The following is a 14,594-nucleotide window of genomic DNA, read 5'->3' as shown; positions in this document are numbered from 1 at the left end:
CGCCAGCCTCGCAGGAACGTTTGGGCCATTCAGCCTCCGTACACCGAGTCATACCCTGACGACGTACAGACCGGTGATACCGACGACCAGGAAGCCTTCCGCGTCGCGGTAATAGACAGAAATCGGATGTCCCCAAGTAGGACCCACCAGCCGATGCCAGTGCACAGCGTTAATCCGAGCGATGAATGGTGTGCCACCCTAACGGTCAACCGATCACCAATCACATTCCGTTTAGACACTGGTGCCTCCGCCAATCTCATTGCATGGTCAGCCTTCTACGCCTTGAAGGTCAAACCACCGATTCGGCCATCCCGCTGTCAGTTGGTCGATTACAACGGAAATGTTATCCCGGCAATGGGACCCTGCCAGCTCGAGGTTACACACAATTCATACACAGTCACACTGCCTTTTGAGATAGTTGGATCCTCCAAGGACTCACTGCTAGGCGCACAGGCGTGCAAGATTCTCCACCTCATTCAGGGGGTACACACTCTGTCTCCAGAAGGCACGTCCGATTTCCCAGATGCAGACTTTAGGGCACAGCTCCACTCGCTCCTCGCCCACAACCAGGAGGCTTTCGAGGGCATGGGCACACTGCCCTACACTTACAGAATACGGCTCAAACCGGACGCCACCCCGGTCATTCATGCACCTCGTAGAGTCCCAGCACCACTCAAGGACCGCCTCAAGCAGCAGCTGCAGGATCTCCAAGACCAAGGAGTGCTTTCCCGGGTCACGGAGCCTATGCCATGGGTCAGCTCCATGGTGTGCGTAAAAAAGCCCTCTGGCGAACTCCGGATCTGCATCGACCTGAAAGACCTGAACAATAACATCATGAGGGAACACTACCCCATACCCAAACGGGAAGAGATCACGAGCGAAATGGCCCAGGCTAAAATTTTTACCAAGCTTGCTGCCTCAAAGGGTTTTTGGCAGATTCAGTTGGATCATTCCAGCAGGAAGCTGTGTACCTTCAACACTCCCTTTTGGCATCATCTCGGCATCCGAGGTGTTTCACAGAATCATGGAACAGATGATGGAGGGCATCGAAGGGGTGCGCGTCTATGTTGACGACGTCATCATCTGGTCCACCACACCACAGGAGCACATCAGTCGTCTCCAGCGTGTCTTTACCCGGATACGGGAACACGGCCTGCGCCTCAACCGAGCCAAGTGTTCTTTTGGCCAAACTGAGCTAATGTTTCTGGGGGACCACATATCCCGATCAGGAGTGCGTCCGGATGCAGACAAAGTGACAGCTATTGCAACCATGCCACAGCCGGCAGACAAAAAGGCAGTGCTACGCTTTCTTGGGATGGTCAATCTCCTGGGGAAGTTTATTCACAACCTTGCCTCGCACACAATGGCTCTTTGCCACCTGGTGAAGAAGACTACGGAGTTCCAGTGCCTGCCCGCACACCAGAAATAATGGGAGGAGCTCAAGATCAAGCTCACCACCGCCCCGGTATTGGTGTTCTTCGGCACCACTCAGGACACAAAGATCTCGACTGATGCCAGCCAGTCCGGCATTGGGGCGGTACTCCTGCAACGGGACGACACTGCGTCATGGTCCCCCGTCACCTATGTCTCGCGGGCCATGACCCCCACAGAACAGCGCTATACGCAGATTGAGAAGGAGGTTTGTTAACCGGCATAGATAAATTCCATGACTATGTATATGGTCTCCCACAGTTCACCGTGGAAACCAACCATCGTCCCCTGGTCAGCATCATACAAAAGGACCTCAATGAGATGACCCCTCGCCTCCAACGCATTCTGCTCAAGCTCCGGAGGTACGACTTCCAACTGGTCTACACCCCGGGAAAGGACCTCATCATCGCGGATGCCCTGTCCAGAGCAGTAAGCACACCGCCCGAATCGGGGGGGTTCGTCTGTCAGGCCGAAGCGCATGTGGCCTTCACATCAGCCAATCTGCCGGCTACTGATGCAAGTCTGGCCCGTATTCGCCGTGAGACTGTGGCTGACCCCCCTTCTACAACGTGTGATGCGCCACATGATGAAAGGGTGGCTCAAGGGGCAGTGCCCACAATTCTACAATGTTCGGGACGACTTGGCCGTCATTGACGGTGTCCTCCTAAAATTGGACCGGATCGTGATACCACACAGCATGCACCGGCTTGTCCTCGAACAATTGCACAAAGGCCATCTCGGGGTTGAAGCAATTGCTTCACAGCTCCAGGGTCCCAGGTTCGATTCCCGGCTGGGTCACTGTCTGTGCGGAGTCTGCACGTTCTCCCCGTGTGTGCGTGGGTTTCCTCCGGGTGCTCCGGTTTCCTCCCACAGTCCAAAGATGTGCAGGTTAGGTGGATTGGCCATGCTAAATTGCCCTTAGTGTCCAAAATTGCCCTTAGTGTTGGTTGAGTGGGGTTACTGGGTTATGGGGATAGGGTGGTGTGTGCTTGGGTAGGGTGCTCTTTCCAAGAGCCGGTGCAGACTCGATGGGCCGAATGGCCTCCTTCTGCACTGTAAATTCTATGAAATCTATGAAATCTATGAAAAGTGCAGGCGGAGGGCCCGAGAAGCTGTGTACTGGCCGGGCATCAGCGACGACATCGCCAACATGGTGCTCAACTGCCCCACCTGCCAAAGGTTTCAGCCGGCGCAACCCCCTGAGACCCTTCAGCCCCATGAGTTGGTAACGTCCTCCTGGGCAAAGGTGGGTGTGGACCTTTTTCATGCGCTCGGCAGGGACTACGTCATGATAATTGACTATTTCTCCAATTATCCAGAGGTCATATGCCTGCACGACTTGACATCATCAGCTGTAATTAGAGCATGTAAGGAAACCTTCGCTCGCCATGGCATTCCGCTTACTGTCATGACGGACAATTGGCCCTGTTTTGCAAGCCAAAAATGGTCTTCTTTTGCCGCTTCATATGTCTTCACACACGTGACGTCCAGCCCTCTGCATCCCCAATCAAATGGCAAGGCAGAAAAGGGTGTCCATATCGTGAAGCGGCTCCTCTGCAAGGCTGCTGATGCCGGATCTGACTTCTGTTTAGCCTTGCTGGCCTATCGCTCGGCCCCACTGTCCACAGGCATCTCACCAGCCCAGCTGTTGATGGGTCGCGCCCTCAGGACCACTGTACCATCCATTCATGTTCCCAAACCCGACCATGCTCCAGTACTGCAAAGGATGCGACAGCAGCGTGCTCAGCAGAAGGTGACACATGACACTCGGGCAACTGATCTTCCTGCCCTGGCGCCTGGAGACAACGTCCGCATACACCTACCAGAGGGTGGCTGGTTGGCAACTGCCGAAGTTCTCCGCCGTGTGGCTCCCCGCTCGTTCCTGGTTCGCATGCCTGATGGCTCCATTCGCCGGCGTAATCGGCAGGCCCTTCGGCTGCTTCCGTGCTCGCTACATGATCATGCACCGGTGCCACGCCCTCCCGTTGTCCCTGATGTCGACTTTGTGGAGCCTCCTGCCACTATGCCTATTCCTCTGTCACCTGTGGCCAGGCCCATTCCTCAGCCGGTGGATCCTGACCCACCCTTGAGGCAGTCAACCCGAATTCGTTGCCCACCTACTAGGCTGGACTTATGAGCCTGTTTGAACATTGGACTCACTGAATTGTTGTGCAACAATGTTAATGTGCTCTTTTTTGTCGTTCCAGGAGTTTCTCTTTCGATATTTGATGATTGCACTTGTTTTGTTTGTGGTACAACCTCGTTGCTCTGTTGCACCTGACACCTTCCTATGTATATAGTTTAGCCTCATGTTGTAAATATTGCACACACATATTTAGCTGCACTCAGTACTACACCAATATTTATTACCATATAGGCGCATATTCTTGTGAAAAGGGGAGATGTCATGATATCCATATTAACATATCATGGTGCAATCACACACACACTGATGGACAGATCGACGGACCAATCAACACACACGCAACATCACAGCCAATCACCAGTGAGAGCACACGCACTATAAAACAGGGAACACCACAGTTCCCGCTCATTGCAGCAGGAGAGAGCTCAGAGCACAGAGCTCACAGCGTGCCACTCAGACATAGACTATGTGCTGAGTGCCTCACTAAGATAGTGCTAGGGCTGGGTCCACAGGTTAACTGGAGAAGTACGAACCACAGCCAGAAGTTTACAGTTGTTGTTATCCAAAATAAGAAAACAGAGTTGTGCCATCTACAACCGCGTTGGTTCGTTTGTATAGCGGAACACCCAACACGACACCTTCCCTTCCAGGTCGAAAGTGACGCATCCGACGTAGTTCTGGCGGCCACCCTCAACCAGACGGGCAGGCCCGTGGCCTTCTTCTCACGGACCCTCCATGCATCCAAAATCCGTCATTCCTCCGTTGAAAAGGAGGCCCAAGCCATAGTAGAGGCTGTGCGGCATTGGAGGCACTACCTGGCCGGCAGGAGATTCACGCTCCTCACTGACCAACGGTCGGTAGCTTTCATGTTCGATAATGCACAGCGGGGCAAGATAAAGAACGATAAGATCTTACGGTGGAGGATCAAGCTCTCCACCTACAACTACGAGATCTTGTATCGTCCCGGGAAGCTCAATGAGCCTCCTAATGCCCTATCCCGCGGCACATGTGCCAACGCACAAGTGGACCGACTCCGGACCCTTCACGATGACCTCTGCCACCCGGGGGTCACTCGTTTCTTCCATTTTATCAAAACCCGCAACCTGCCCTACTCCATCGAGGAGGTCAGGACCGTCACCAGGAACTGCCAAATCTGCGCGGAGTGCAAGCTGGCCAGAGAAAGCACACCTGGTAAAGGCTTCCCGCCCCTTTGAGCGCTTCAGCATGGACTTCAAAGGACCCCTCCCCTCCACCGACCGCAACACGTACTTCTTGAACATGATTGATGAGTACTCCCGGTCCCCGTTCGCCATCCCCTGTCCCGACATGACCGCTGCCACTGTCATTAAAGCCCTCTACAGCATCTTTACCCTGTTCTGTTTCCCCGCCTACGTCCACAGCGATAGGGGGTCCTCCTTCATGAGCGACGAGCTGCGTCAATTCCTGCTCAGCAAGGGCATTGCCTCAAGCAGGACGACCAGCTACATCCCCCGGGGAAACGGGCAGGTGCAGAGGGAGAACGGAACGGTCTGGAAGACCGTCCTACTGGCCCTACGGTCCAAGAATCTCCCAGTCTCCCGCTGGCAGGAGGTCCCCCCACTCCATTCGATCACTACTGTGCACCACGACCAACGAAACACCTCATGAACGTCTCCTTGTCTTCCCTAGGAAGTCCTCCTCCGGGACCTCGCTCCCAACCTGGCTGGCAGCTCCTGGACCCATTCTGCTCTGCAAACACGTGCGGGCACACAAGTCGGACCCATTGGTCGAGAGGGTACACCTCCTTCACGCTAACCCTCAGTACGCCTATGTGGCGTACCCCGACGGCCGACAGGATTCAGTCTCCCTCCGGGACCTGGCGCCCGCTGGATCCTCACCCACACCCCCCTCACCAACCCCACCCACCCTCCCACCGGCGCAACCCACTGCTTCCCCTTTCCCAGGGGGATCGGTCCTTCCACTGGTCCCACCTAGGGGCGATGAAGCTGAAGACGCCACGCTGCCGGAGCCACGGATGCCCGAGCCGGCGCCAGCATCACCGCCGAGACTGCAACGATCACAGAGGACGACCAGGGCCCCCGATCGACTAATAGCTTCATTATGAAATGTAGCTGTAAATAAATACCTGTAAATAATTTGTGTGACATGTAAAAAGGCAAAATACTGTACCGCCATAACCTCCACCACTGTACAACGCAAGACTACCACCCCCGCCGGACTCCTTTTTAACAGGGGGTGAATGTGGTCGTCTGTATTAGGGGTATTATGGTACCGAGGTTGGAGGTACCTGATACTGTAAGATCATTGGTGGAGCCTGCCTGCTGGTTCCGCCCAGAAACGCAGAGTATAAGAGTTTGTGTTTCCCTAGCTGCTGCATTCTGTACCCGCGCTGCTGGGGGAAACATCTAGTTCAATAAAGCCTTCAATGTTCCTACAATCTCGCTTCGGGAGTTATTGATCATGCATCAACCCTCACATCATGTTTTCTCCATCATAAATTTTCCACATGTTCAGAATCCGTAAAGGAATATCCATCTCCATCTCTGTATTTGGTACAACTGGAATTCTAGCAGCAACTGAGAGAAATGAAGCAAAACTACCGCGAGAGAGAGAAACTGAATAATATAAATGGAGGACAACCCAGCAAAATCAGTTAAAATACATCCAACAGGAAGGAAATAAAACCAAGCGCCTGTTGGCTTTCTGAACAAAGCTAGTATGGAACTACATCAGAGCTTCACATGGAATTAGCAAAGAAATCATTGATTTTTGCAGAGAATTCAGAAGTCACCCATCGGAAAATATTAATGTGGGAAGAAAGTAAATATCATAGCATAATATGCATCTACCACATCATTTTAGGTATATGTAATGCACTGTTACTTGATGCTGCTCCCAAATATTTATATCCCGTTCCACATTTAGTGGGGAATGCAGTGCACACCCAGGGATCCACTTCATCAATCCCTAGCTGTCCCTGTGTAAAATATCTCCCCTGCCCATGTTCTATCAGTGTAGCTATTTTCTGCAGAAAATCAGCAGAGTCTTCTGTGTATGTTAGAGATAAACTGAAAAATCTCACCTTCCGCATTGTTGCAGATGGGCGGGTTGGATATTTTACCCACCGTCAATCGGAGGGACGGGTACTGAAAATCTCGGCTTCAAACGCTTACCATATTCATCGATATTTAACAGTGATATCAACAATACATTTAGATTAACTGTTTAGCTGTCAGAAATACAATTAATAGATAATATTGAATTAACTTACCCTCCAAAACCAGGAGATTGAAATGCATTTTTTGATATTTAAAATGGCCAGGAATGTCTACACAGCAGCAATACCAGCCACTGCCTTCTTCACTCAGATTGTCCAGAGTGAGCGATTCATGATGCACGATCAATTGGACAAAGACGAGAGTTGAATACAACTGAGGCTTTATTGCTTTAAGATGTGTGGCCTCCCACAGCAGCTGGTGAAATGGCTGCTGCACGGAGGACACACATATTTATACTCCGCCTACTGGGTGGAGCCAGCAGGCAGGGACTACTGCCTTACCTGCAGTACAGGTCCTACTGTACATCACCTAATATAGGTGCAACAGTGGTTTACTACAAAACATTCCCTTCCTCTATTTTACCATCAAGGTGGTATTTTGGGGAGGTTGTAAAAGTTACAGTTTTCCCATTTGTTGTAATCAGTATCTCTGAACAGCCGAATGCAGGGCACCATCCCCTGCCCCAGCACATCACAGATTCACCATTCTCTCTGACAGAGTAGCTGCACAGCAGTGTGACCGACTGTCCCAGGAATCCTCGCACTTCAGATCCTCTTACAAAGGTGACTGAACCTGAAACTTTCCAAATAAAGAGAGTAAAAATCCAGTGTCCATTGCAGTGGCAAAGAAAGTGTAAGTGAGCAGACAGCACAGTACACAGAATACCGCTTACTAACTAGCTGGTGTGTATCATAGACTTCCTCAGAGTGGAAGTCTCTGGTCGATTGCCATTCTGGATGGATTTACCCTCGCTGGAATTCCGAAAGCCCCGTCTCGCCCAACCTTCCTCACTCAGGCTGGGTGAGGCAGTGCAGTGAAGCATTGGCGAGGAGTAACCGGGGGGGGGGGGCAGGGAAGAAAGGATCGGCCCGTTTTCATGCCATTAGCTGCCTCAAAAGATATGTTTCAAGGGACTATTTAAAGAGTTAATGGGAAAAGGTAAATGGCATGATTTGTATATCTGCTGGTATGGAAGGGGTTAATATCTGGAATTAAGTGCTAGACAATCACTAGATGGCAACACCAGGGGCGTCATTCTCCGACCCCCCGCCGGGTCGGAGAATGGCGGTTGGCCGCCGTGAATCCTGCCCCCGCCCCCGCCGAAGTCTCCGGTACCGGAGATTGGCCGGGGGCGGGAATGGGCTGCGCCGGTTGGCGGGACCCCCCGCTCAATTCTCCGGCCCGAATGGGCCGAAGTCCCGCCCAGAAATTGCCTGTCCCGCCGGCGTAAATCAAAGCTGGTATTTACCGGCGGGACCAGGCGGCGTGGGCGGGCTCCGGGGTCCTGGGGCGATCTGACCCCGGGGGGTGCCCCCACAGTGGCCTGGCCCGCGATCGGGGCCCACTGATCCACGGGCGGGCCTGTGCCGTGGGGGCACTCTTTCCCTTCCGCCTCCACCACGGTCTCCACCATGATTGAGGCGGAAGAGACTCTCCCCACTGCGCATGCACGGGAAACTGTCGGCGGCCGCTGACGCTCCCGCGCATGCGCCGCATTTCCGCGCCAGCTGGCGGTGCAACAAACGCCATTTCCGCCAGCTGGCGGGGCAACAAACGCCATTTCCGCCAGCTGGCGGGGCGTAAATCCCTCCGGCGTCGGCCTAGCCCCTTAATGTTGGGGCTCGGCCCCCAAAGATGTGGAGCATTCCGCACCTTTGGGCCGGCGCGATGCCCGTCTGATTGGCGCCGTTTTTGGCGCCAGTCGGCGGACATCGCGCCGTTGGGGGAGAATTTCGCCCCAGATCTATGTATCTAAGCTACACTCTGAGGAGATTCTCATACCGGCCTCCCCGAACAGCGCCGGAATGTGGCGACTGGGGGCTTTTCTCAGTAACATCATTGAAGCCCACGTGTGACAATAAGTTATTATTATTATTATTATTAGATTCCCGCCTCTTCGTATCAGAAGCGACTAGTGAGCAGAGTGTTAGAGATATAGCTTAGTGAACAGGTGTAGTGAAACGTTTTGAATACTTAACCTTATTTATCTAATCTTCAGTTACAGTTGTAAAAGAGTGAACAAACTCATGGTTAATTTATAATCATTACTCAATTAACAGTATTTGCTTAATTTGAAGACTGAGAGTTTTACTGAACATCAACCATCAGACCATCCTGGACGTAAGCAACTGAGTAACAAGATATTGCAATAATGTAATGTAACATGGTACCAGGTCTTGGCTTCGAAAAAAACTAACTAAATAGTTTAGGAAAATCAAGAAAAGAAGAAATTAGTAGCAGTTATTCAACAGGGAAAGCTTCACACAATCAGATCCTTCGCAGAAAACCACCTCGATGGACCACGCATAAGTTCCACATCAACTCAAGACAACCGGTAATCTAAATTCCAATTGGAAATTGTTCAAGCAACAATTTCAAATATACCTAGAAGCTACTGATTTAACCACTGCTACTGATGCTAGGAAAATTGCATAGCTTCTATCACTGGCAGGACAGCATGCAATTGAAATATATAATTCATTTTTATACTCTGAAGGTCAGGACAAAAGCAAATTCAACGTAATACTAAATAAATTTGATGACCACTGCAAAACTCAAATGAATTACATTTTTGAAAGATTCACGCACAACAAAAGATTGCAGAAAACTGGGGAATCATTTCCAAGCTTTGTCACCGATTTAAAATTACTAGCACAATCTTGTAACTATGCAGCATTGCATGACCCGCTAATCTGTGATAACATTGTGTATGGCATAAATGATGAAAATTTCAGAGAGAGACTATTAAGACAGCAAGATCTTACGTTACAAACAGCCATAGAAAAATGCTTAGGACATGAACAAAGTAAAAACCAATACAATGAATATTATAACCGTGAAAAAGGCGCGAAAATCCACCACAAGGTTGAGTGTTTAAAATGGTGTCGCAATCGATGAAGAAGCATGTTTTGGTTGGCAGCGATCTTGCACGCATGCACTCGAGCCCTGCACATGCGCACTTCGTCAGAAAATGCAAGGCGGAAGAAAACCGGTAAGTGTCTCATGCGTCAGAAAGATGACGTCATGACGTGTTACCGATGTGGAAGCGCCCATTTAAAAAGGAAATGTCCAGCTTATGGTAAACAATGTTCAAAATTTAGAAGACTGAATCATTATGCATCACAATGTAGATCTTCATTCCAAGTTCAAACTCCTAAACAAAAATACAGAAACATTCGGAGTGTGGATTCAGCGGAGAAAAAAGCCAAAGAGAATCTTTCATCAGATGATGACAATTTTTCAATCGAAAATACATTTTTCGTTGGAATCATAGAAAGAAGTGAGGGACCTCAAGCAACGTCAAGCAATCCTCATCTAATTAACACAATCAACACTAACACTGAATGGAATTCTGTAGTTCAAGTTCAAAATCATCCCATACTGTTTAAACTTGACACAGGAGCTTCAGCAAATCTACTGTCAAGATTGGATCTCAGTAAGATTCCAGGGGAACCTGAAATACTTCCAGCTGCATGTAGACTGAAGGACTACAACGGCTACCAGATCGTTTCAACAGGATCATGCCATTTGAAAGTCACCAACAAACAAATAAAGAAGACACTACGATTTGAAATCATTAATAATGAAAAATCCTCATTGTTAGGCGCACAAGCATGCAAGGACTTGCAGCTTGTACGAAGAATATACACAGCAACTCAAGCTACACCAAGTATGGATGAAGAAATCTAACAAATCTTACAACGATACCCTGAAGTATACAGAGGCATGGGCATATTACCGTTCCAGTATGAAATTGTACTCAGAAAGTATGCCAAACCAGTTATTCATCCGCCTAGGAAAATTCCTGCTCCTTTGCGAGAAAGGTTAAAAATAGAACTTAACCAACTTCAATCCCAAGGTATTATATCTCGAGTCACACAACCGACTGACTGGGTCAGCTCATTGGTATGCTTTGAAAAACCGTCTGGAGATCTTCGAATCTGCATAGATCCGAAAGATTTAAATAAAAATAAACAAAGGGAACAGTATCCCATACCAAAGCGCGAAGAAATCACAAGTGAGATGGCGAATGCTGTGCCCCTGTTACCCAGAGAGTAGTGGGGGCATGGAATGCAGTGCCTGTGGAAGTAGTTGAGTCAGAAACATTAGGGACCTTCAAGCAGCTATTGGATAGGTACATGGATTACGGTTAAATGATATAGTGTAGATTTATTTGTTCTCAAGGGCAGCACGGTAGCATTGTGGATAGCACAATTGCTTCACAGCTCCATGGTCCCAGGTTCGATTGGGTCACTGACTGTGCGGAGTCTGCACGTCCTCCCCGTGTCTGCGTGGGTTTCCTCCGGGTGCTCCGGTTTCCTCCCACAATCCAAAGATGTGCGGGTTAGGTGCATTGGCCAATGATAAATTGCCCTTAATGTCCAAATTGCCCTTGGTGTTGGGTGAAGGTGTTGAGTTTGGGTAGGGTGCTCTTTCCAAGAGCCGGTGCAGACTCAAAGGGCCGAATGGCCTCCTTCTGCACTGTAAATTCAATGATAATCTATGATTAATCTAGGACAAAGGTTCGGCACAACATCGTGGGCCGAAGGGCCTGTTCTGTGCTGTATTTTCTATGTTCTATGTTCTATGTTAGACGCTTCACAGGGATTTAGGCAAATGTAATTTGACGACTCGAGCAGACTATTATGTACTTTCAACACGCCCTTTGGACGATTTTGCTTCAACCGTATGCCATTTGGTATAATATCAACATCTGAGATATTCCACAGTATCATGGAACAAATGGCAGAAGGAATTGAAGGTGTGAGGGTGTATGTTGACGACATCACCATTTGGTCCACGACACATCAAACTTTTAAGAAAAGTATTTAAACGAATCGACAAATTTGGACTCAAACTGAATCAGGCAAAGTGCACATTTGCACAATCTTCATTGGAATTCCTGGGAGATATGGGCCGGGATTCTCCGACCTGGTGCCGGGTCGGAGAATCCCCGGGGGGGACACCCCCCGAGGCCGGCTTCCCCATTCTCCGGCGCCGATTCCCGCCTCTTTGTATCAGGAGTGACGGGTGAACAGGGTGTTAGAGATATAGCTTAGTGAGCAGATGTAGTTAAACATTATATATACTTAATCTTATTCATCTGATCTTCAGTTATAGTTGTAGAAGAGTGAACAAACTCATTGTTAATTTATAATCGTTACTCAATAAACAGCATTTGCTTAATTTGAAGACTGAGAGTTTTACTGAACATCAATCATCAGACCGTTCTGGACGTAAGCAAATGAGTAACAAGATATTACACTAATGTAATATAACAGTAAGTTTGAAATGTAAGTGGTTCAGACAACAGAGAGGGGCGGGCGGGGGAGGGGGCGGTGTGGGAGACCAGGAGGGAGATGGTGGGAGGGGGAGATGGGGTTGTAGGTGGAAGTTGGACTGGACCGGGAGTGGGGGTCGTGTAGCTTATGGGGGTGGTTTGGGGGATCAGCTGGGGGGTCGTATGTGTGCAGAGTGTCCCGTGCGAGGCTCAGTCTGGGTGTTTAAATAGTTACTCTGGAGTTAGATGTGATTTTTTTTCCCCTTCTAACGTTCAGAGTTGTCATGATGTGGAGATGCCAGCGTTGGACTGGGGTGGGCACAGTAAGAAGTCCTCCTTCAGGAGCAATGCTCCGAAAGCTAGTGATTCCAAACAAACTTGTTGGACTTTAACCTGGTGTTGTAAGACTTCTAACTCTTTCAGAGTAGTAATCAGGGTAAAACTGGCAGATCCAAGTTAGCAAATTAAATCGCTTCTGTCGGGTGGTCCCCACCTCAGCGCAATTGTCCAGGGGACATTAGCGCTTCTGGACAATTGCCGGATAAACCCTTACACAGGAACTTTATCGAGGGTACCCCTAAATGAGACATGGGGGAACCAGAAAGTTATGGGCCATTGTCACAATATAACAAGGGACACACCTGGGATATTCAGCAAGTGAGTCTGTTCCACCATTCAGTTAGATTGAAGCTGATCTGTTGCACAATTCGATTTACTCACTTAGCCCCATATCCTTCCATAACCTAATGTTATGGACAGGGGAAAGATGGGGGGAGGGATGGTTCCGATTTTGGCTAGCCATAACAGGATTTGTTTTTAGAAAAGTGTTTTAACCCTTGAGCACTGTAAGTTTAAAGAACACACACAAGTTAGGCTTTCTGATTGGTTTAAATTGAAGACCAGGCAGCACGGTAGCACAGTAGTTTGCACAGTTGCTTCACAGATCCAGGGTTCCAGGTTTGATTCCGGCTTGGGTCACTGTCTGTGCGGAGTCTGCACGTTCTCCCGTGTCTGTGTGGGTTTCCTCCGGGTGCTCCGGTTTCCTCCCACAGTCCAAAGATGTGCAGGTTAGGTGGATTTGCCGGACTAAATTGCCCTTAGCATCCAAAAAAAAGGTTAGGTGGGGTGACCGGGTTACAGGGGTAGGGTGGGGGTGTGGGCTTGGGTTGGGTGCTCTTTCCAAGGGCCGGTGCAGACTCGATAGGCTGAATGGCCTCCTTCTGCACTGTAGATTCTATGACTAAATATTTATTTTACCAATACAGCAAAAGATATCAGGACAGCACCAATTTCTGTCATGTGACCACAATATCATTGTTCCCATTATACACACAAATGGCTTTATGGCCTAAACAATCGTCAAACAACAGGGAATGTTTGATAAGACTACCATTACTCCAATAATGAACAGGCTCTGAAACCTTTATTTGCATTTCCATCTTCATGAGACCTGTTAGTCTATATCAACTATTGTCACTCTCCACTTGAAATGGTGAAGGATAGTTAGTACCTGGGAAGTTTGTTTGCCTTTTAAGCGGTTACCCAGCGATATGCCCAGATATGCATTAGTCCCTGTTCCTGTGCCAAAAACACAAAAGGAGGTCACCTGACATATTGTCTAAATTCTCCATGGTCCAAACTGCTTTTTCAAAGTAAAATGTCCATTTTCTTAGTAAGTTTATGGACATCTTACACAAGTGGCACTCTAATAAAACATAAACAAATTCAATCTTGAAAATGTCAACTGATACAGGATTGGCAGAGACTTCCAGATTTCTACTGCTCTCTGCGCGATGTAGTTCTTCCTAAATACACTCTTAAATGGGTTAGCTCTAATTTAAATTTGCTTCCTTGTTCTGATTTACTCTCCGACACAAAAGGTTTATCTGTATCTACCCTTTCAAATCCCTTCCTCGCTTTAAATATATTGTTCAACTCATCCCTCGGCATTCTAAACTCAAGGGAATGCAAACGTAATTTATGCAACTAAAGCCTTAGAATTTAACACACTTGGTGAATCAGCACTGAACCCTTCGGAGGCCAGTCAGTCACAAACAAAACACTTTATATGAATATGATACACATGTAAGAAAATTCATTTTTAAAATGTTAAAACTTACGTAAAAGAATAAGTAGCGCAGTCAAATGAGCGACAAACCCCGTAATAAACATGATCCTCGACACTAAAGGTGGGAATGATCTGAATAGCAAGCTGCGGTAGAATCTTGTGGCTGGAGTTGAACTTTTGTTTCTAATGTTAGGTGTACTGACGCGAGCGGAAAATGTTTATTTTTACATTTACAGTTTGTGCTTCCTGTGAATAGACTCTGTGAAATAAACAGATGTTTATCAAGAATATATTTTCTCCAATTACTTTTCCACCAGTTTCGAACTGGCACAAAATTAACTGGCATGCCAAGTTCGTTTCAAGAAAAATATAACAATAATAATCATTATT

General features: G+C 48.5%; 1 protein-coding gene across 2 annotated transcripts in view; it reads right to left on the bottom strand.

Annotated features, from left to right (window-relative positions):
• LOC140427438 (hepatitis A virus cellular receptor 1 homolog) overlaps positions 1-14,346 on the bottom strand; it is a 124,175-nt gene extending 109,829 nt beyond the window's left edge. For both annotated transcript variants that reach the window (XM_072512965.1, XM_072512964.1), the window contains exon 1: positions 14,257-14,346. In XM_072512965.1, coding sequence (XP_072369066.1) covers positions 14,257-14,308 — 52 coding nt within the window. In that variant the 5' untranslated portion in view covers positions 14,309-14,346. The remainder of the gene's footprint in view (positions 1-14,256) is intronic.
• Between the last annotated feature and the right edge of the window lie 248 nt (positions 14,347-14,594).

Source organism: Scyliorhinus torazame, chromosome 7 (genome assembly GCF_047496885.1).
Source record: "Scyliorhinus torazame isolate Kashiwa2021f chromosome 7, sScyTor2.1, whole genome shotgun sequence".
NCBI classification, from domain to species: domain Eukaryota; kingdom Metazoa; phylum Chordata; class Chondrichthyes; order Carcharhiniformes; family Scyliorhinidae; genus Scyliorhinus; species Scyliorhinus torazame.
This window is presented reverse-complemented; position numbering and strand designations above follow the sequence as displayed.